Below are 20,926 nucleotides of genomic sequence, written 5' to 3'. Positions count from 1 at the left end.
ACTTCAATCGTAGTACAGTCACGCCTACACCCTCCTGCCAAAGATTAAGTGTGGAGATGAGATTTGCCCTGACTAGACCCTGCCCCACAGTAATCCCCTCACAACCCTCCCCCTCCCCTGGAGGGTAATCCACACCAGCCACACCTGTCCAGCCTGCTTCTCATCCTCTTTCTGCCCCTTGGACCCACATTCCCTCTGGCTGTGTGTGCTTTTCCGCCAACAATCACCCAGTTTATTATAAACCCAACATTTATTGAGAATAAAGGAAACCGGTTAGCACAGAGGCCCAATTTCAATTCATTAAACTTCAGCTGAGGGTGGGGAACAGGGGTGTGGCCAGCCCTGAAGTCACCCTCCCAGGGAGGAACCAGCTCTGGGAGAGAGGGGCTGTCAGACCTCCAGGGCCTGGCTGGGATCTGACTGAGGAATGTGTGAAGGGGTAGGGGGAGAGGAGACGGTAGCACCCCCAGGTGTGGGCAGCAAGTGGCAGAGGTGGCTGCTGAGCTGGCGGCTGTCCAGGGGTTGTGGTCCTCTCTCAGGGGTTGACGGGGGGCAGGGAGCCGAGCTCAGGCAGCAGCTCGGGGTGGGGATCCAGGCGGGCCAGGCGGCTCTGCTCCAGGGCAATGGCCTCAGCTGAGTGCTTGCACTTCTCAGAGCCACACTGGCAGGTGAAATATTTGCTTTTGATGTCCCAGAAGCGGTCACCATAGTCAAACCTGTCAGAGAAGCACAAGAGGTCTGTGGGACCCAGACCCACTCCAAAGCACCCACCCCCATCTTTGGATGGGCTCTAAGTCCTCCTCTGTTCTAATGCACCTGCAGCACCAGCACTGCCTGGTAGCTTGTTAGAAGTGAAGATTCTTCAGGCCCCATCCCAAACCTACTGACTCAGAATCTGTGAGGCTCAGGACTCTGTTTACAGTGACATCGGAGAAGCTCTGCTCTAATCCATGCCTGGAAACCAGGCACTCGCCAGCCGTCTGCTTTTGGTCCTGGGCTTGCTGCATCTCCCACACCCTGGCCGAGCCGCAGGACGCCTCACCCCAGTTCCTCCCCGGCCCGGATGTCTCGGGAGCTGAAGAAGGCAATGCGTGGAAATCGCAGGTCTTGGTGCAGCATGAAGACCCGCACAGGGATGATGTTGGGGTCACACAAGTGGTTGATGAAGCGGCTGATGTTGCCGTAGTAACGGGCGTCGATGCAGTACACCTCTCCATCCTGATGGGAGGGCGTCATTCATCACATCTACCACCACCCTGCTGGCTGGGCCAACCTGCCCACCCCCCTGACCACCCAGCCCCTCCTCCTCAGGTTTCCATCTGCTGACTGAGGGTAGGGCGGCAGAGGGGTCTCCTGCCCACCTTGTTGTCTAAGTCGAAGAGATAAGAATCATCCTCTCTCACATCAGCCTCAGCATCAGAGATCAGCTCGCCGACATACCTGTCGGGCAGGGAGTGGTGGTTCTGGAGGTGAGCAGGGGTTACCAGGAGCGGGCTCCAGGCCCTGTCTCTCCTCACAGCCCCACGATTCCTCTTCCACTGTTTGTCAGCTGTTTGTGAATCTCACAGATCAACACAGCTGGAGCTGGGGTGGGCGACCCAAGGCACAGTGGGCCCCCAAGGATAGCGGACATCATCTGGGAGGGAGGGGGTGGGTGGCCCCCACCCAGAAGGGGGATCAGGAGGAGGAACCTGGCGACACAGGCACGTGAGGGTACACACAGGACACACTCCCACCAGCTGGGGTCCCACCAGACAACTAGATCAACAGGCGGGACCGGCAGAGTGGGGCCAGGGATGAGCTGGAGAAGCAGTGGTGGGGAAGTTAGAGGGAGGGGCTCGAGCCGCACCAGAGGATGAATCGGGTGAGCACGGCGGCGCCAAGCCTCTGGGGTGAAGGGATCAGTATCTGTGGGCAGTCGGCCTGGGTGCGGAAATCTGTTCAGGCGTAGACACGGGGGTTTGTGGACTAAGGATCACCCAGCAGGTGGGGGCAACGCTGGGCTGAGGACAGGAGAGGGGTGAGGACGGCAGGAAGGGACGGAGCCACAGGAGCTATGAAGAACTGGGGGTGAGCACACCCACATCTGGAAAGTAGTGGGAGAGGAGCTGGTGAAGAGGAAGAATGGATGGGTCGCGGGTGAGGACGGTGTCATGGGAGCCAGAGCTAAGGGGGGTGGCAGATGCCAGGAGAATGAGGACTGAGACACACGGGTCAGGGAGTGGGACTGCTGAGAGGCGGCATCAGCAGCAGGGTGAGGGTAAAGGCAGATTTGGACAGGGATGAGCAGTGAGTGGATGATGGGGAAACTGAGGCCCAGGAGGAAGGGGTCGCTTGTCTCAGTCAAATTGAGAGATGACATGATGGAAGAAAAATGAATGGTCTCTTAAATAGGCAATTGGGGCTGGATGACTTTTTTTCTTTTTTTTTCTTCTTTTTTTTTTTAAGGCCAAAGGAGACCTAGATTACGTTTGAAGGCCGTGGAGTAAAAGCCAGGGGACAGGAAGAGGTAACGGATACTGGGAAGAGAAAGAATTGATGGATGGAGAGGCCTGAGGCCCCTGATGAGGTGGACAGAAAGGTAGCTGTTATCACCTCCATTTTGCAGACAAGAAAAATGAGGCTCAAAGAGGTTGTGAACTTGGCCAAGGACACCCAGCTCTGTCTGTCTGTAAAACTGAAGCTTTCCCCAGTTGGGAAGGGCAGGGGAGAGGGAGTGTGAGGCTCGGAAATACACCGAAGGGGAGGGAAAGACGCAGGCACTGTGGTCTGGCCAGAGCGGAGGCTGGGGGATGGGGGTCAGAGGAGGCTGGCCAGAGTGGGGGCAGCATGAAGAGCTGGGACCCATCAGGGAGGAGGGCAAAGAGGGAGGCCTGGGAGTCAGCCGTGGCCCTGCATCCAGCCCCACGTCCCCAGGAGCCAGAGTACCCCCTCCCACCCCCTCCCTACCACTCACTCGCAAATGAAAGTCCCCTGGGGAATGGTCTGCAGGGCTCGGACGCCCCAGCCCATCTTGGCTGTTCGGTAGAGCTGCAGTCGCACCCTGGGGGTGGGAGAGAGGGTGATATTCAGTGGTGTGACCTGGAAGCGCCCCGAGGGAGAGAAGGGAGAAAGGGGAGTGAGGGGAGCTGAGGGGCTGGGCCTCACTTGATGCCACTCTGCACTACCCGGTTCTTGCAGTTTCTCCAGCAGGAGCACGCCTGGTTACACTCAAAAATCAGCGGGGGCTCGATCTTGTTAAATTCCTGGAGCAGCCGCCCGTCCTGGGGTTGAGGGAGGGGAGGACAGTGGTTTCTGTGCGGTGCCCACCTCAGCTGCCCAGGACTCCCAAGACTTCACAGAAAAATCCACTGCTGACCCCAACCCAGACACAGGGAGGACAGGCTGGGGGAGGCCACATATGCTCTTAGTTTATCCAACAGGAAACACACAACCATCGCCCTGGGTTTGCATATACCTGGGCCAGGCCCCTCTCTGTCCTGGCAACATCCTAGGAATCCCAGGTCTCGCCCTGCCCTCTTTGCTGCTTCCCCCACAGGGTAGAAGGTGAGGGACAAGGTCCCAGGGATTTGGTGTCAGAGGCCAGCTCCCCCAAAGGAGTGGATGAGTGCGTGTGCGGCCAGGGTGAGGGCACGTACCTTGTCATACCAGCAGCGAATGCTGAGCTGGCCACACAGGCAGTTGGAGCTGGAGCAGTCATCCATGCATGTGCAGTGCTGGGGCGGGAGGTAGGGTCAGCTCACCCCCCAGAATCGGCCTTGGCCCCTCAGCTTCCACTGCCCCCTGCCCCACAACTGCTGTCCTTTCTCTAGGGTCCACATTGTAGGACAGTGATGGTGATGGTCCCAGGATGAGGGGGAATCAAGCTGTTGCTGATGGGGGTGACTCTAGGGCCACCATGAGCCCATGTGATACCTTCACGTGTCCTAGAAAAAGGACCCCCTCCCTAGGTGGATGCAAGCCCACACCGGAGCTCCCTTTCAGCCCCACCACCTTGGCCAGGTGCCCTCGTTGGCCCACAGTGTGCCCAGCTGTACTTGGTGGCTCTGGGTGTCCCTTTGGGAGGAGGGCCCAGGGCCCTGCACTCACCTGTAGGTGGGTGATGTTGCGGTCTATGTTCATGGTGGACGTCTCGCAGTTCTCCGAGATGTACTTGTAATCCTCGGGGCAGGGCTCCCCGTCCACACCGTTGACACAGGGAATGGGCACGTTCTCATAGCCCCGAGCCACGTCCCTGGCAGGAGGGGAGATGGAGCTAGGTGGCTAGAGCATGAGGTGAGGACTCCCCTAGGTGGGGAGAGGGCTGGGTGAGGGAAGAGGGTGGCTCTGGGGCTTCACTGGGGCGTGGGGAGTAAGGTGCCCAGATAAAAGGCAGGACACTCAGTTAAATCTGAATTTCAGAGTGTCAAGAAACAATTTTTTAGTACAGGTATGTCCCAAACACTGCATGGGACACTCCTAACGTTAAAAAAGTATGCACTGTTCACCCGAAATTCTAATTTAGCTGGATGTTGTCTATTTTTATTTGGTGTATCTAGTTGATGTGTGCGTGTGGCGGGCGGACGGGGGACAGAGGTGGTTTTGGGGACTCAGAGGATTCGAGGGGCCTGGGGAGGGGGCGGAGGTGGCTCTGGGTAAAGAGAGAGCCCAGGCTCACCGGCAGATGATCTTCTCAGTGCGGATGGCCCGATTTCCCACCCCGAGCCGCAGCTTGCGGTTGAGCTGGAGCGCAAACCACACGTCAGAGCGCTCAGGGGTCAGGTCCCACGCCGTGTCCCCCTCCTTGTTCCGCAGCTCAGGGTTTGCCCCGCGTGACAGGAACAACCTGGGAGGGGACGGGAAGCCTGTGGGGTCCAGGGCTGTGACAGGGGGCAGAGGAGTGTCCAGGTGGGGGAGGGGTGGAGGCTCACAGCACGCAGTCGTGGTAGCTCTCCCGGGCTGCAATGTGTAGGGGCGTGTCCCCGTGGTAGTTGACAGCGTGGAGGTCGCAGCGGGCGTTCAGGAGAACCTCTGCGATGGCGGCGCTGCCAGTGAAGGAGGCCCAGTGCAGGCAGATGTTCTCCTCCTGTGGAGGTGGCAGGGGGAGAGGTCTGAACCCAGCCGGCACCTTGCTCAGGGGCGGGGGGCTGAACCCACCTCCCGCATCCCGACCAAACTCTCACATTGTCTGTGAGGGTGACATCGGCGCCCCTTGTCAGCAGCATGCGGATCACCTCGATGTGCTTGTGCTCTGCGGCCCAGATGATGGGCGTCCACCCCCCACTGTCCTGTGGGTGGGGAGGGAAGGAGGAGGGTGGAGAGGCAGCTCCAGCCCTGCTCACCCAAACAGATGGGGTCAAGAGCACAGGCTCCAGAGCTAGACTCACGCTCAGAGTCCCAGCTCCACCACTCACAGGCTGTGGAACGCTGGGCAAGTCATTTAACGGCTCTGGGTCTCAGTTTCCTCGTTTATAAAATGGAACTAGTGAGTGTCTATTGCTCAAGGCTGTGAAGTGATTTTTCTCTTTTTAAAAAGTATGTATTTCCTTGGGACTTCCCTGGTGGTGCAGTGGTTAAGAATCTGCCTGCCAATGCAGGGGACACTGGTTCGAGCCCTGGTCTGGGAAGATCCCACATGCCGTGGAGCAACTAAGCCCGTGTGCCACAACTACTGAGGCCGCGTGCCACAACTACTGCAGCCCGCGCGCCTAGAGCCTGTGCTCCTCAACAAAGAGAAGCCACCGTAATGAGAAGCCCGCACACCGCAACAAAGAGTAGCCCCCACTTGCCGCAACTAGGGAAAGCCCGCGTGCAGCAACAAAGACCCAACACAGCCAATAAATAAATACATGAATTAAAAAAAAAAAAAAATTAAAAGAATAAAAAATACATATTTCCTTGATCTGCCCACTCAAAAGTCCTAGAAGCAGGGACCCAATAACAATGACCACCCCTACGTACACAGACTGTAGTCTCTAAAAAATACTTCCCATTTAAAGGAACCAGAGTTTCTTAGAGAAATGGTAGATCCTGAGTCTGGGGCAGGATAGGTACTGAAAAGGATGCTCTCAAAGGCCACTGGGTCATTTCAAAAGCCACAGGAGCCTATGGCAAGGGGCTTCTTCTGGACAAAGGACAGAACAATTCAAAGATCAAGACGAGCACCCCGATGTTCACTGCAGCACTATTTACAACAGCCAGGACATGGAAGCAACCTAAGTGTCCATCAACAGAGAAACAGATAAAGAAGATGTGGCACATATATACAATGGAATATCACTCAGCCATAAAAAGGAACAAAATTGGGTCGTTTGTAGAGACATGGATGGACCTAGAGAGTGTCATACAGAGTGGAGGAAATCAGAAAAAGAAAAACAAATATCTTATATTAACGCATATATGTGGAATCTAGAAAAATGGTATAGATGATCTTATTTGCAGAGACACAGACGTAGAGAACAAACGTGTGGATACGAAGGGGAGGATGGGAGGAACTGGGAGATTGGGATTGACACATATACGCTATTGATACCACGTATAAAACAGACAACTAATGAGGACATACTGCATAGCACAGGGAACTGTACCTAACACACTGTGGTGACCTAAATGGGAAGGAAATCCAAAAAAGACGGGATATATGTGTATGTATAGCTGATTCATTTTGCTGTACAGTAGAAACTAACACAACATTGTAAAGCAACTATACTCCAATAAAAATTAATTAAAATTAAAAAAACCCAAAGATCAAGAAGAATGACACAAACTAAAACACCTCCAACACGTGAAAAACTGAGTTAGTAAGGAATCTCACTGGACAGTTCTAGAGATTAAGGCCGCAACTCATTCTGAAAACTGATAAAAAGAAAAAAGAAAGAAACAGAAGAGAGTGAAGAGAAATACAAACGAAGGGGGAAAAAGAGATGGGGACAGACTGGAACAGTGTGAAATGCAGGGAAAGGGTCAGAGGTCAGATGAGGGAGAAAGGGGACCTAAAGCCTGAGGCTGAGGCAAGGTCCCCAGGGGACTGGGCCGGAAGCCCGGCCGCTGACCTGGGCGTTGACGTCCACCTGTCCCGTGCTGAGCAGCAGGCTGACCATCTCCAGATTCCCAATTTTGGCTGCGTGGTGGAGGCAGGTGGAGCCGTCTTCCTCCTGAGGGCGATGCAGGCAGATGAGCCGGCTGGCTGGCACCTCAGGCCCGGCCCCTGAGCCCCGCCCCGGCCTGCCCGGCCGCGCACCTTGCTGTAGACGCAGCCCCCGCGCTGCACCATGTAGCGAGCCACCTCCAGGTGGTTGTTCACCACGGCCTCCATCAGCGGCGTCCGCTGCTGCTTGTCCACAGCATTGATGTTCGCTCCAGCCTGCAAGGAGGGGGCACGCGGGCTGGCACCAGGGAGGGGCTGGGCAGGGGAGGGGGTCCTAGGGCTGGGCCCGCGCTGACCTGCAGCAGTACGTGGCAGATCTCCACAGAGCCCTTCTGGGCAGCCGCGTGCAGGGGCGTGCGCTTGCTCTGCTGGTCGCTCTGGAAGTTGGGGTCCAGGTTGTCCACTGTGGGGAGGGCCCGCCACACCGGGAGAGGGAGGGACAGGTGGTAAGCAAGCTAGGGGGTGGGTGGCACCTCCTCCAGGAAGGCTTCTCAGGGCCCCAACCTGAGTCAGGGGCCCCTCCTGGGCCTTCTTTGTGCTCACCTCCACTGCAGCACGGCACTGATCAGAGTAAGGAGAGCACCAGCTCTGCCTGAGTTCAAATGGCCCTGCCCCTGCCCCTTAGTACTGCTGTGCACTGGGCAAGGTAGTTAACCTCTCTGGGCCTCCGCTGGGAAGATTTAAGTGAGTGAACGTGCATAAGCACTCAGAACAGTCCCCAGTCCCCATCATCACGGGTTATTCCCCCACCACACTAAGTCCTTCAGGGCAAGGACGACGTCCCTCATTGCTGCCCTCCTGGCCCCGAGTCCAGTGACTGGTACATAATCGGTGCTCAGGCAGGGTCTGCTGAACGAAGGAGTGGAATACTCACACAGCATCAGGATCACCTTCTGCAGCTCCCCTTGCTTCACGGACAGGTACAGCTGCCGGGGGTGGAAACGGAGTTTCTTCCGCCTGCCATGGTGAGGGAGGGAGAGGGGGTTGAGTCCCCAGATTCAAGCATCGGTCCCAACACCTGTAGCTCCACACTTCCAGCCCCAGTCCTAGCTGCTGTGCCCGAGGGCAACCCCTACTCACCTCTCTGACTCCTGAATGACCAGGGCCTTTTCCAGGGCCTCCCGGCCTGGGCCAGGTGGCAGCCCCACAGCTGAGAGGCGGCCCCCACTGGGCAGGGTTAGGGAGGGCCCCGAGCTGTCGATGGTGTCAGCCAGGGGGTCGCAGGGTGGACGCCGGGGCTCCCCCTGTCCTCGCATCCGGGCGCTGTGGGAGAAGGTGTGAATGTTCAGGGGAGACGGGGACTGGGGCAGGGAGCAGACAGAAAGGAAGGGCAAAGCCAGTACCTGGGCTGGGAAGTGTCCGCTCTCCCAGGGGCATCCTGGGCCAGGGGCGGGGGGGCAGGGGCTGCAGTGCCAGCCGGTGGGGTCACCCCATCCCCCCGGGGGATGGTCACCTCCTGGGCCTCAGATGCGTCCTCCCCACAGTGGGGACAGAAGACCATCCCGTTCAGCTGGGACACACAGGCCTTGTGGAAGCGGTGGGCCACTCGGAAGTCAGGGTGACACTCCAGGAAGGTGCCCTGGGGGCAGGAAAACAATGCGGCCAGGCTCTGGGAGCCCCTACCCCCATGGGGCATGCTGCCTGTCTGCCCCACTGGTCACTCACCGCCGTGCAGAAGTAGCCACAGCCTGGGCAGCAGTGGTGTTTGACCATGCGGGCGCGGTGGGTCTCACAGAGCACCATCAGTGCCACGCGGCTTGACGGTCTCATGGTCTCCCGCTTGAGGATTGCAGCGTTGCAGCCCGATAGCTGTGCGCAGTGAGGATGGGTGACAAGAGGTGAGGCTGGGCTCTGGGGCTGGATGCCCTGGCAACTCACCTACCAGCCCAGAGGCCCACCTCTCCATCCACACTCTCCGTGGCCATGCACTTGTGCCCCGCTCTCTCGCTGATGCGGTCTATCTTGGGTGCCTCCATGCGGCAGCTGCAGAGGGGCAACTCCTCAAACCCACGCTCTGTCTCCAGCGAAGATGTGTCATTGGACACCCCTTGGATGGAGGAAAGAGGGAGCTGAGGGAGGCCCAGCCTCTCACCCACCGGGACCCCTCCTGGGGCCTCTCACCCCCGCCCTGACTTTCCCTCCGTGCTCCAGAACCCCCAAAGTCTGGCCATGGACACCCCAGCTCCAGCGGGGTTCCCCTCCTCCCCATTCCCTCCGGCCCCGAGGGCGCCCCCTAGTGGCTCCCTATCCCGGCAATTGGCAATTACCAGCGTGGTTGGGAGAGAGGGTCCCCTCGCTGGGCAGCTCCAGGGACCCCAGAGGGACCTCCATGTACTCACTGGGGCCTGAGGAGCCCACACCATTCACTCCTGACACAGAGACAGAGAGAGTGAGAGTGCGAGCTCACAGGTGCCTGGATGTGGGGGTACATGCGGGTGTGCATGCTGAGCGTGTGTGTGCATGCATGCTCTCTGGGGGCCGGGAGGGGGCTGGAGGAGGGGACCCCAAAACAGAGGAGCCTTCTCACCTCGTGGCTCCTTGGCCCTGGGAGGCTCCCGCTTCCGCCGTTTCCGTGATGGCTTCACCCACGGGCTGTCCTTCCGCCATTTCTTTTTGGCTTTGCGCCGGCCGCTGGAACCACTCTGGGGAGGAGGAAGAGCGTTAAAGAGCCCGGCCCCCAGCCCGTAACCCCCTCCTTTGAGGACTCAGACCTCTGTCCCCGAAGCCCCCACTCCTCCGGGGACACCAGCCTCCAGTTCTACCCTGTCAGACTGATTGCCTGACTCTTCATCTTCCTCTTCTTCCTCTTCCTCCTCCTCCTCTTCCTCCTCCTCCTCTTCCTCCTCCTCCTCTTCCTCTTCCTCACTCAGTTGTTCAGCCAGAGCTTCGACCTCAGACTGGAAGAGAGGCAAAGTGGGGCTGAAGAAACAGTGACCCCCAGGCCACAGCTCTCTGCTGGGGGGAACTTGGGAGAGAGGCAGAGCAGGACACATCCGATCCCCGGGACTCAGAGAATGAGGCGGGATCAAGAAAACAACAATTCTCCACGGATGGCTCCCTGGTGACGATGAGTGTGAACAGGAAAGGAAGGAAAGGGTTGGATACAGAGAGGGGGTGTAGCATATTATACTGTAATAAAAAATAAGGTGCTATGGTGACATGCAACAACGTGATGAATCTTGGCAACATAACAGTAAACAGGAAAAGAAAGGAATACGTTCTAGATAACAAACGTATAGTATGAGACTCTTGATGAAGTTCATAAAGAGGCAAGACTGAAAACACTAAATGAAAAACTAATTAGAGGGGCTTCTCTGGTGGCGCAGTGGTTAAGAATCTGCCTGCCAATGCAGGGGACATGGGTTTGAGCCCTGGTCCGAGAAGATCTCACATGCTGCGGAGCAACTAAGCCTGTGCGCCACAACTACTGAGCCTGTGCTCTAGAGCCCGCGAGCCACAACTACTGAGCCCACGTACCACAACTACTGAAGCCCGTGCACCTAGAGTCCGTGCTCTGCAAGAAGAGAAGCCTCCACAATGAGAAGCCCGCGCACCGCAACAAAGAGTAGCTCCTGCTCGGCGCAACTAGAGAAAGCCCGCGCGCAGCAATGAAGACCCAACACAGCCAAAGATTAAAACAAAAACCAAAAAAAACTAGAAATGCTATAATGAAGTCAGGCTGACATCTCCTGAATCCACTGATCTTAACTTCACTAATAAAAGACCAAATGTTCCATGCCTGATGTGATGCAACATTGGGCAGAGGGTTATGTGTTAATCCCCACCCAATCAGCCAACTCCTAAATGTGAAGAATTCTGTAGGATAACCGACTTGGTTTCTTCAATAAATAAATGGCAAGTTTTTTTTTTTTTTTAAATAGGGAACCTATACATCAAGAGAGACCTAAGACAAATAATCAAATCAAGGTGTGGACCTCACTGAAACCTGACATACGAAAACTCATTTATGAAACAACCGAGAAAATGTGAAGACTGACTGATAGCAAGGTGATGGTGTTAAAGCATCATTTGTAGGGACTTCCCCGGTGGTCCAGTGGAAGGGCTCCCCACTTCCACTGCAGGGGGCATGGGTTTGATCCCTGGCTGGGGAACAATGATCCCCACATACCGCATGGCGGAAAAAAAAAATTATTTGTAAATTTTTTAAAAACAGAAAGAGGTCTTATGTTTAGAGATACTTGTGGAAATATTTCTAGATAAAATGATATGGTATCTGCGATTTGCTCTGAAATAATCCAGTAAGTGTGGGTGTTGGGGAGGAAGAGATGAGTCAAGATCAGCTGTGTATTGATAATCCTTGGAGCTGGGTGATGGCTACCTGGGGGCTCACTATTCTATTCTTTTGTGTATATTTGAAAGTTTCCACGATAAAACGAATGAAAAGCAAAACAGGCAAGACTAAGCATTATGCTGCATGGACAAACATATATGTGAAATAAAACCAAACAAGGAGCAAAGGAATAAACAAGCAAACAAACAACAAATAAACCATAAAATGGGATGTTAAACCCGAAGTCCACGATGGTGATTATCACTGTGGAGAGGGGCAAGGGGATGATATGGGGTAGAGCATATACTGGAAATAAGTTATAGACAGTATGGGGCAGTGAGTTAGTGGGTGTTCAGAAAAGGAAGGAGAGAAGAAAGTGGGGCAGGAAAGACTGGAGAGCGAGCCCTGGACGCGGGGGAGCGCTGGCCGGGAGGGCGGCTGGCTCCCTCTCACCTTGCTGTCAGAGTCCACCCGCTCATCCACAGAGTAGGAATCGTAGTAGAGGCTGAAGTCATCCCCCACCACCGTTTCCCACTCCTCCAGGGACCCGGGGTCCCCCTTCTCCAGGGTCACTTCTCTCGAACCCCGTGCAGAACCCAACTCCTCTGACTAGAAAAAGATTTAAAGAAAAAAATTGAAGCTGCTGGCACTCCCTCACCAACGCCCCATCTCCCTTGAGGGCGAGATGGAGCCCCAGCTCCTAGGATCCCTCAGAGCAGTCCCCCAGCTGGAGAGGCCCAGGCCCTGTTCCCTGCCTCTCCTGGCTCACCAGGCCACCTCCTGAGTTCAGCTTCCTCCTTTTGGCCACATCTGGAAGGAGAGAGAGAAAGGAGTGAGGCCCGTACTCTAAACCCTTAGCACAGGCAAGCCGCAGGTAGGTGGGGGGTGGGACTGACCTGAGGTCACCTTCCCCAGCGAGTGCACGTCATCACTCATGCGGAAATGCTGCACTTCAGGGGGCCGCTTCTCAGGGACTGGGGGCTGGGGGCGGAGAGGGAGCACACTTAGGGTCAGGGAGCATCTATGGTTCTGCCTGGATTAGCTTAGAGCCAAGCCCCAGGTGGGGGTGAGGTGGTGAGCCACACCCTCTAAAATGCCATCTGAAGTTCCATGCCAATAATAAGAACTGTGTCAAGCACATCCCACATCTAACACTGATGCCAAGAGCCCTAAAAACACTGTCATAAAGCTTCTGAAATTCTGGGGCTCTTGTCATCTCCCTCCTTGGACATTTCTGTGGCCCTCAGCTCCTTCCCTGTAGAGATTCATAGTAAAACCTTTAAAACAGCAGGAGCAGTTTCAAAGAAGGGAGAAGTTCCCTTGGGGCCTGCTTTGAGGTAGAAAGGAAAAGTGGTTTGAAGTTTCTCTAGTCATTACCATAAGAGTAATTAAGACATTAACTACATAATTAACTCTTTAACATTTGTGTTTTTTACTCCCCTCTGCCTAAGAATGTAAACCCCAGGAAGATAGAAACCTGTCTGTTCCAGATTAAGTCCCAGTAGAGAAACTGACACACAGTAGAACCTTGGTAAATATGTGAAGCAGTGACTGGATAAGAAAAGACCTGAAGCTAAATTGTAAAAAAGCAGCCCACAAGAGGTTTACGGTTAATTACTCTGTCTCTCCCACCCCCACAAACCTCCCCCTAAGCCTCACCTGCCCATTTCCTGGTTTGGACATGGTTTTCCTGGCTCGATGGACCTTGGGCTGCCCCTCCGGGCTGGCTGTGGCTGGAGGGGGTTCAGGCCCTGCTGCTGTTGCCCCCTGGGCACCCGGCATACTCAGCAGCCTCATAGCCAAACTCTGGACTGATGGGGGTGATTTTCCTGCCCCTGTCATTGACATCTTGGCTCGGCTGGGACAGGCACCCCCCTTACTGGGGGAAGACGGGAATGACTTCGTGGCATGGCCTGAAAAACACAGGCACGCAGGCAAAAGATAAGAGGGGAGGCAAAGTCAGAGAATACCCCACCTCACCCCCAGGCTCCCTGGCCTCTCACCCATCAGGATGCGGCCCCCATGGAGGTCCCCATCTCCCTCGAGATTCTCGGGTTCGTCCCCAATGAGTGGTGTGGCCCCTACAGGGGTGTCAGCCCCCTCATCGCCGACGGTGACCGTGACAGAGGCTGGGGATGAGGGGCCAGCAGTCTCCAGGGAGTCGGGGTTGGCCTTGGGCAGGATCTCCTCACTACGAGGGGTGTCCCCCAAAGAGCCATGAACTGTAATGGAAAAGAAAAAGTTCAGGGCTAAGGGCTCAAAAGATCCTGTGTTGGGGGAGGTGAAGGTCCAACTGGGCCTGTTTCTGCTGCACTCACCTCTCTCGGTGGCTCCTCTGGGCTCCTTCTCCAGCACCAGCGCCCCCATCTCAGCGGGGGCCTCCCCCTGGGAGGGGACACAAGGGATAGGAGAGCTGGTCAGTCCTGTAGGAAGTTGAGGGGCCCAGGACGCCTGGGCCCTGGGAAGAGACAGGAGGCTCCGGGGCCTACCTCTTCCTCTATGGGGCCCCCCCCTTCCGCGGCCACGACTGCCCGGAGGGGCCGCACGACCCCTCCCCCGGGCCCGCATCAGCCCCCTCCCTCTCGGTAGACCCCGCATCTCAGGGGCCGAGAAGAGAGGAGGGGGAGGGGGCGGGGCCTCCGCACCCCGGCCCCGCCCCCTCCTCCCGGCTGCACGCGCCTCTCCCCCTTTGTCCCCCAGGCCGCGGGGACCCCGGGCACCAACCCCTCCAGCACCCACTGCCCCCCAGCCCGGTGGACGGCCCCTCGTGCCCCTCGCGCGTGTTCCTGGGGCGCCGGCGCCCGCTGCCCACTCGGGGGCAGCCGGCGGCTGCACGCGCGCCTCGGTGCCCACTCCCCCCACCTCCCACCCCCTGGTCCCCTCATCCGCCCCCGGTGCTGGCCCTCCGGATTGCTGCAAGTCTCGCCCGGGCCCCCCGGCCCCGATGCACCCCCGGAGCATTGCACGGGCGCGCGCTTCCCCCGGGCGCGCGCGCGGGCATGCACCCGCCTCTCCCCCTCCCCTTCCGCACCTCGGCGGCCGCCGCCGCTGCAGCTCCCGCCGCCGCCGCCATCGCCGCTTGCGCGGGGGGCCGAGCCGGCGCGCGGCCGCCCCGGGTCACGTGGGCGAGGAGGGAGGGCTAGGAGGAGCCTTAAAGGAGCCACTACGCGCTTTCTGGCCATTTTCCCCCGAGAGCGGTCTCAGAGATGGCAGTTCTTGTTCTAAGCTGGGGGCTGCAGGGGAGAATTCCTGCCATTCCTGGCCTCAGCTCAGCTGGGAACCGAAGGCGAGGCACGCCTGGGTCCAGGTGTGGCTTCTCCATCTGCCACCTGGCTTTAGGTAACTAGCGGAGCGACTGAGCCTCCCGGCTCTCGGCAGTGGCTGTATTTCCAGTCCTACCCATGTGTGCTTCTCCCGGTTCTGGTTGCTTTCTAGTTTCTGGGTCACTAGATAGAAGACTCGGCCTCAGTTTTGGCCTCGCTTCTCTAACGAGCAAGAAGGGGGCGATGGGGACGCGCGGAAGACACCTTTACTCTTGGCTGGTTCTAGCATGCAGTTTCAAGTGTCCCCTGGAGCAGCGACCCCTTTTGAAAACCTGGGGCTAAATGTCTCTTCCATTTATGCCAGACATGTCACGCCACCACATGCACTAGAGATCCAGGTACGCCCCCAGAGGCCCGAGTCATTACTGTCTGGTAACACTCTAATAAGTAAACTTTTTTTGCCAAACACTTCACAAGCATAGCAGGCACTCCGTTGGTCATAGCCCAGCCGACAGTGGAAGTATGAGTGATATGACACCAGGACACACAACTTTGAGAGCAGTATTTAGAGTACCGTCTCTTTAGGTATTACATCTGGTCAAAGTTTGGAAAATATCTGTATTTCACATGCGATATTTGACACAGGCAAGTGGAGAGGGTATAGGGCACCTGAGGCCAATTCAAGGTCTTCTGGGAACTGTAGTTCTCTTCGGTTAAGAACTATTCCAGAGCTTTCTGGGAATTGTAGTCTTCTCCCCATCCTAACCCAAACAGTGGTTTTTATCTTTCTTCAGGACAGGAACCCATTCCCCAGACCAAAAACGCCCAAACACCGGCTCCAGCTTACAATTTTGGTGGGCACAACGATCACACCTACACCCCATCCCTAGCCCTGATACCAAACTCAACTAGAGTAGGTCATTTGTTAACACCTCCGCCAATCACGGAACACTTGTGCTGTGAGGTATCTGACAGGAGTTGAGGATGCAGAACTGGGAGGGTCTCTGGCCAGAGGAGCCCACTTGTCACACTCCCCTTCCCCTCTCAAGGCTCCTTCAGGCATGAGACCTGCATGGGTTGTGTCCTCTGGGTACTTAGAAAATGGCATCAGAGGGTGAGGTGGTTTAGGGTGGGATAGTCATTTACATGCAGTTGCCAGAAAGAGTATAAAGAAAAAACAGTTTATTTTATTTTTTTTATTTTGTGGAAAAACAAAAGCAGAAAAACTAAAACCCCAAACTCCAGAAAAAATCCTAAAATATACGTTTTGTTTTCTTAAAAAATACTGTATAAGTCTCTACTCCTCTCCCTCCCCCACCGCAACAGCCCTCCTTGCCGCCTCTCATCTCAGTGCCCTACCCCCCACCCCCACCACTATTCGTAGTTCCTGCTATTGTACCCCCCTTCCCCCTATCTACCCAGGATGCTCACCCCCATATTCTCTTACCTGCCATCTTCCTTTGTTCTCCCTAGAATTTTGGTGAGCCTTGTACCCATCCCATTTCCCCAGCATGCAAGAACTGTCTCCCCCTTCCTTTTCCGGAATTCAATAATCCTTTCCCCCTACCACTCCCTCTCCCAAGGATCTAGTCCAAGCAGGAGCAGGTAAGCTGCCTCCTGCCAAATTCCCTCCCAATTCCCACCCACCCACCCCCTACCTCAAGAAATGCCAGAACCTCTTCCTGGGCAGCCGTAGCCAGGAATAAAATATTTTCCAGTCTTTTCCCCTCCTCATCCCATAGGACATTTCCCCTCCCTCCACATATCCATGCACCTCCAAGAGAAGAAAATCTTTCTCTGGGACCCCCTATTCCCTTGGCCTTCTCAAAGAACTCTCTCCCTGTCCATCCTTTTCTTCTGAAGAGGCAGGGTCTTCTAAGGAATCTTCGGCCCCTCCCTCAGGATGTGTGTGTCTGCTCAGACTCCCCACCGCACCTGCCTGCCCCTGCCCCCCACACCCCCCTATTCTCCTGGACCAAGGAGCCCCCTTCCCCCCAGCCCAGGGACCCAGCGCCTGTCACGCTAGCGCTAGCGGATGAGGACGTTGATCTCAGCCACGCTGGCCTCCAGCACGTTCTCGGCCGTGGTCTTGCCGTGCTGCTCCTTGAGGTGCCGCCTAATAGCAGGCTTGTGAGCGAAGCGCACATCGCAGTAGGAACAGCGATAAGGCCTCGCTCCCGAGTGGAGGTTGAGGTGGTCGTGCAGCGTGGACTTCTGCGTGAAGCACTTGCCGCAGATGCCACACGAGTGCGACTTGACGCCGCGGTGCACGTTCATGTGGCGGTTGAGGTTGCTGCTGTGGTTGAACTGCTTGCCGCAGCGCGGGCACATGAAGATGAAGTGCTGCGCCCGCATGTGGAAGACCAGCTTCTCCACGCCCTGGAACACTTCCGGGCACTTGGTGCACTTGATGTTCTTTAGGGGATTGCCACTGGAAAAGCCTCCGGGCAGGGGTCCCCGACTGCCCCCCGCCCCCAGGCTGCCCCCCGCCCCCCGGGCAGCCATGGCCACCGCTGCTGCCTCCACCAGGCCTGAGGTGGCCCCCACGCTGGCCCGGCCTCCTGGGATCAACAGCAGGCCCTCCCCTTCCGCGTCCTCGGACAGGCTGTAGCAGGCTTTCACCACGCCCTGTGGTGGAGCCACAGTGCTGGGGGGCACGCTGCTCTGGGCCAGCTCCCCAAGGTGGCTGCCCACAGAGCCTCCGATGCCCAGACCTCCTCCCAGGCCTCCGGGAGGTTTGAGCCGGTGTGCCACCTCCAAGGCCGATTCCACCTTGACGATGCAGATGTCAGACACGTCCTCGTCCTCATCCTCATCCTCTTCCTCGGCCTTCAGCTCTAGGTCCTCATCCAGCGGGAACTCCAGCTTCACAGGCCGCAGGAGTGGAGGGGGGAGAGGGGGTGGGGGTGGGGGTTTGGGGGCTGGCTTTGGGGTCCTGGCGGGAGGGAGGAGGGATTTGGTGGCACTGACACTGCTCACAAGGCTGGCATCGCTGACCCCATCCTCTTTGAGGCCTATTTTGGGCTCGATGAACTGGCTGAGGGCATTCCGGCATTTCTCCACCACGTGCTCCATCTGCAGGTAGGAGGCGGCCGTCAGGTAGTTAACAATGTCCCTGACGGCGAATTCCAGGGCGCCCGTATAGCAAGAGAGGAGCAGGTCAGCCACTATGCGTGCACTGTGCATCAGGGAGACCTGCAACTCAGAGCTGGGATTCAGCAGGAACTGGTCCCGCAGGAACGGCGAGCAGGCGGCCAAGATGACCTTGTGGCCGCGGAACTTGAGGCTGTCGGCCACAATGGTCACGTCGCAGAACCGCTCCTCTGCGCGGAGCTGGTTCATGTTCCGCAGCGTAGCGGCCTCGTGGCCGGGCAGCTGGAAGCGCAGGACTTCCACCCCAGAGGCCATTGTGGCGGGGGTGGGCCACCCTGGTTGGGAAGGAAACCGGTCAGAGACAAAGGTCTCCAGCTTTCCTAGGCCAAAACTCCAGGCCTCGCACCCCCATTCTTGCCTGGCCCTCCCAGCATCAGATCATCCAGTTTTCAAGCCTCTTCCTCAGTTTCCCCAGCCCCCGGGGAGGCGCTGTCCCTCCGAAAGGAGGGAGGCGTGGTTCCCGGGGGCGGGGCAGCGGCGTCCACACCCCCCAGCCCGACAGCCCGCGAAGATGGGGCGAGCCCGCGCGCCCACGGGGGAAGGCCGGCGGAAGGGGGTGCAGAGGCCTGGGTTCTAAGGTGGCCCCGGTTGCAGCCTCTTCTCACCCCGCCCCTTTACCCGCTGCCTCATTCCTCCACCCCCCCCTTGCACGTTTGCACGCGCCTTTCACGTCTTCCCCTCTTGCCTGCACGCATCGTGCACGGCCCCCCCCCCACGTTCAGAACTCCGTGGCACGCCCCCCCCCCAACCAGCCCCACGACCCTGAGTGCACGCGCCTCTCACCTGGCCGGGTTCCGCGCGCTGTTTTTTTCCCCCCCTATTTCCCCCACCCCCCCCCCGTGGCCGACTGCGCCCCCACACACGGGCAGGGCCTGGGCAGCGCGCAGGCGCGTGGGTGCACGGGGCGCGCGCGCGCGGGGCTGGCTCCGCGTGGGCGTAAGGGGGGAGGGGCGGGGGCGGCTCGTGGCGTGTGTTCCAGGCCCCGCGCGCGGCGGTGTCGGCGAGAACTCGGGGAGGAGGAAGAGGGGAGGGAATTAAAGGAGCAGGATTCCCCCTTTCCCGACCCCCCTTTCTTCACCAGCAACCCCCCCCACACGGTTAAAGGGCCGGACGGCCTGGCCTCTCCTTTGGCCGGTATTATTTGTCCGCCAGAGCGGAAATACGTTCAGCAACCCCCTCTTTTCTGGCTCCCCCTCCTCTGTGCCTCCGGGCCCCGCGGCCCGTCTGCGCGTGCGTGCCAAATACCGCGCGGAGGCCCGCTCATTCGGGCCCGCCTCCCGCTGCCGGCGGCCCGCGGCGCAGCCTGCTTCTCGGCCCCCAGTGCGCGCCGCCGCCCCCGGCGCTCCCCGCCTGCTTGGCTCCCCGCGGGCGGCGCTGCCACCTGCTCGCGGGGGTGGTGCTGCTCTGGCCCAGCTGTGCGGAGCGGGGCCGGAGTTGCAGCCACCGCCCCTCCCGGGGTCCCAGACCGCCCCGTGGCTATCGAGATATCGGTTGCTGTTGCCCACGCCTGCATCCCTTGTTGATTATGTTCACAGTTCCTCCAGCCACACTTCCAGATTTTTCCAACTCTTCTGAAGCTAGTAACCACCTCAGCACTCCCGGCCTAAAAGATATTTTAACTTTCTGCAAGGCCCAACAATCCAGTGTCCTCAACTTCCTCTCCTCTGTCTCAAAATTTTATGAAATCACACCTATCCTCCCCTTCCCCCCATTCTCAGAATTGATCCCAATTTCTTGCCAAGGCAAACGCCCTCGTAAGGTCGATGACCTTGACTATTTCACCCCTACTATATAAATACACCTAGTACTAATTCTTCTAATTATGTGAATATTTATATTAGTATGATATTTATATTAGCATCCTTCCCATCCCTGCCCCCTCCACCAGACTGACAAGGTCAGAGCTCCACTGCCCTAAACAAAACTTTCCCTCAACTCTGCACCTTTGCCTTCTCTTTCTCTGTCACTCCCAAACTGAACTGCAGTCTCCACGGCTTCGTCACCAGCCTTGAAGACTGGCTCCCTTCCCTCCCTCTTCCTTGCACCTCTCTTACCTACCCTCACTTCCCCACCCAACCAAGTCCCGGTGAAGAAGCCCCTGTTTCCTGCCAACTGGATTTGTTTGTTACGTTCTCCAGGAGACTAGAGCATTTTCCTTACACATCAACTTTGGTGGAATGTGTTCAATATCTGGTTTCCCCATTGGATTGTAAACTTCTTGATTGCATGAATTATGTCCTGGGTTATGTTTTGCAAATGAAAGTCATACAGTAAAAGACCGTTGAAGTCATTCTTCTTCAGTTCAGCCAGCATCCACCCATAAAAAGTTTGTTCCTGACTTAAACTGAATCCTGAGCTCAGGGGATGCCCTTTGGTAGGGGAGTGGGGGCAGTGTTTAGATGGTGCCTCTACTCTTTGCCTTTCCCTTTTAAATTCTCTGACTTTTTTTGCCTTCACCCCGTTCTCTCTATTCTAAAATGCCCTCTTTGTAGAAATATCTTTGTTGTCAGGCGTCTGTGTTGGACACACCTAGGCTCAAAGCCATATTCCACTACTTATGAAAAGAGGGTCCTTGGGCAAGTTACTTAATTCTCTGAATCACAGAGTCTTTATCTTTGAATTGGAGGGGCCCTGATTCCTCACAGGGCTAATGTGAAGTTTAAGTGAGCCTGGCATATAGTAGGTGTTGAATCAATGAGAGCTCCCTTCTCCTTTGCCTAATTGGGGGACAGACTGAAATTTCAAAAGAACTTTAACTAAAAATCTGCTCCCCTATCTTATCTCTTCTTTCCCTCATTGCCAAACTTCTCAGAAGAATTGTTCACACTCCAGTGAGAGCAGAAATTTAAAAAGTTGTCAAGGTAAGAATTTAAGTTTGTAAAGTTTTGTATCCTGTCCCCTTCTTGCTACTTTTCCTTTCTGGGAGTATGAATGGGACAGGGGTCCTTATCTCAGTTTAGAGTTTAAGACAGGTGGTCCTAGGTGGCAGGTAGAGTTGACAGCTGGTGAATCCTTCAAATACCCAGCCCACCCAGTTGCAGTTTTATATGGAAACAAGCTGTAGTGCACAAGTCTGTCTTTTCCTGTACAGTC

At 56.7% G+C, this 20,926-nt stretch overlaps 2 protein-coding genes across 8 annotated transcripts; both read right to left on the bottom strand.

The window, feature by feature from the left end:
* Nucleotides 1–231: 231 nt before the first annotated feature.
* Nucleotides 232–14,508, bottom strand: EHMT2 (euchromatic histone lysine methyltransferase 2). Of its 7 annotated transcripts, XM_068559375.1 has the most exons (28): nucleotides 14,449–14,508; nucleotides 13,736–13,802; nucleotides 13,421–13,639; nucleotides 13,077–13,330; nucleotides 12,314–12,398; nucleotides 12,187–12,227; nucleotides 11,871–12,026; nucleotides 9,889–10,023; nucleotides 9,654–9,768; nucleotides 9,394–9,495; nucleotides 9,025–9,173; nucleotides 8,792–8,935; nucleotides 8,470–8,705; nucleotides 8,207–8,389; nucleotides 8,001–8,083; nucleotides 7,423–7,529; nucleotides 7,220–7,342; nucleotides 7,032–7,133; nucleotides 5,163–5,267; nucleotides 4,911–5,065; nucleotides 4,658–4,825; nucleotides 4,090–4,234; nucleotides 3,639–3,716; nucleotides 3,148–3,263; nucleotides 2,957–3,043; nucleotides 1,362–1,440; nucleotides 1,043–1,218; nucleotides 232–716 (listed from the first exon to the last, which is right to left on the bottom strand). In XM_068559375.1, exons 1-28 carry the CDS (start codon nucleotides 14,488–14,490, stop codon nucleotides 536–538), a joined length of 3,633 nt encoding a protein of 1,210 aa, XP_068415476.1. In that variant the 5' UTR covers nucleotides 14,491–14,508; the 3' UTR covers nucleotides 232–535. The 7 variants fall into 7 exon arrangements, 6 of the variants coding, with proteins under 6 accessions (XP_068415476.1, XP_068415477.1, XP_068415473.1 ...); XM_068559376.1 differs by lacking the exon at nucleotides 9,394–9,495; XM_068559372.1 differs by lacking the exon at nucleotides 14,449–14,508 and having other exon boundaries at nucleotides 13,736–14,030.
* Nucleotides 14,509–16,678: 2,170 nt separating this feature from the next.
* Nucleotides 16,679–18,882, bottom strand: ZBTB12 (zinc finger and BTB domain containing 12). The gene is made up of 2 exons (XM_068558562.1): nucleotides 18,617–18,882; nucleotides 16,679–18,108 (listed from the first exon to the last, which is right to left on the bottom strand). The coding sequence occupies exon 2, from the start codon at nucleotides 18,086–18,088 to the stop codon at nucleotides 16,709–16,711; it is 1,380 nt and encodes a 459-aa protein (XP_068414663.1). The 5' UTR covers nucleotides 18,089–18,108; nucleotides 18,617–18,882; the 3' UTR covers nucleotides 16,679–16,708.
* Between the last annotated feature and the right edge of the window lie 2,044 nt (nucleotides 18,883–20,926).

This window comes from Eschrichtius robustus, chromosome 12, assembly GCF_028021215.1.
Source record: "Eschrichtius robustus isolate mEscRob2 chromosome 12, mEscRob2.pri, whole genome shotgun sequence".
Classification (NCBI taxonomy): Eukaryota; Metazoa; Chordata; class Mammalia; order Artiodactyla; family Eschrichtiidae; genus Eschrichtius; species Eschrichtius robustus.
This window is presented reverse-complemented; position numbering and strand designations above follow the sequence as displayed.

Bases quoted from the DNA above. Each gene is read 5' to 3' on its own strand.
- EHMT2 (XM_068559372.1), bottom strand. From the start codon at position 14,015: ATGCGGGGTCTACCGAGAGGGAGGGGGCTGATGCGGGCCCGGGGGAGG. The intron at 13,640-13,735 runs GTGAGTGCAGCA...TTTCCATTACAG, and splicing joins CAGAGGAGCCACCGAGAGAG to TTCATGGCTCTTTGGGGGAC. The intron at 4,235-4,657 runs GTGAGCCTGGGC...CCCTCCTGCCAG, and splicing joins ACTGAGAAGATCATCTGCCG to GGACGTGGCTCGGGGCTATG.
- ZBTB12 (XM_068558562.1), bottom strand. From the start codon at position 18,088: ATGGCCTCTGGGGTGGAAGTCCTGCGCTTCCAGCTGCCCGGCCACGAG.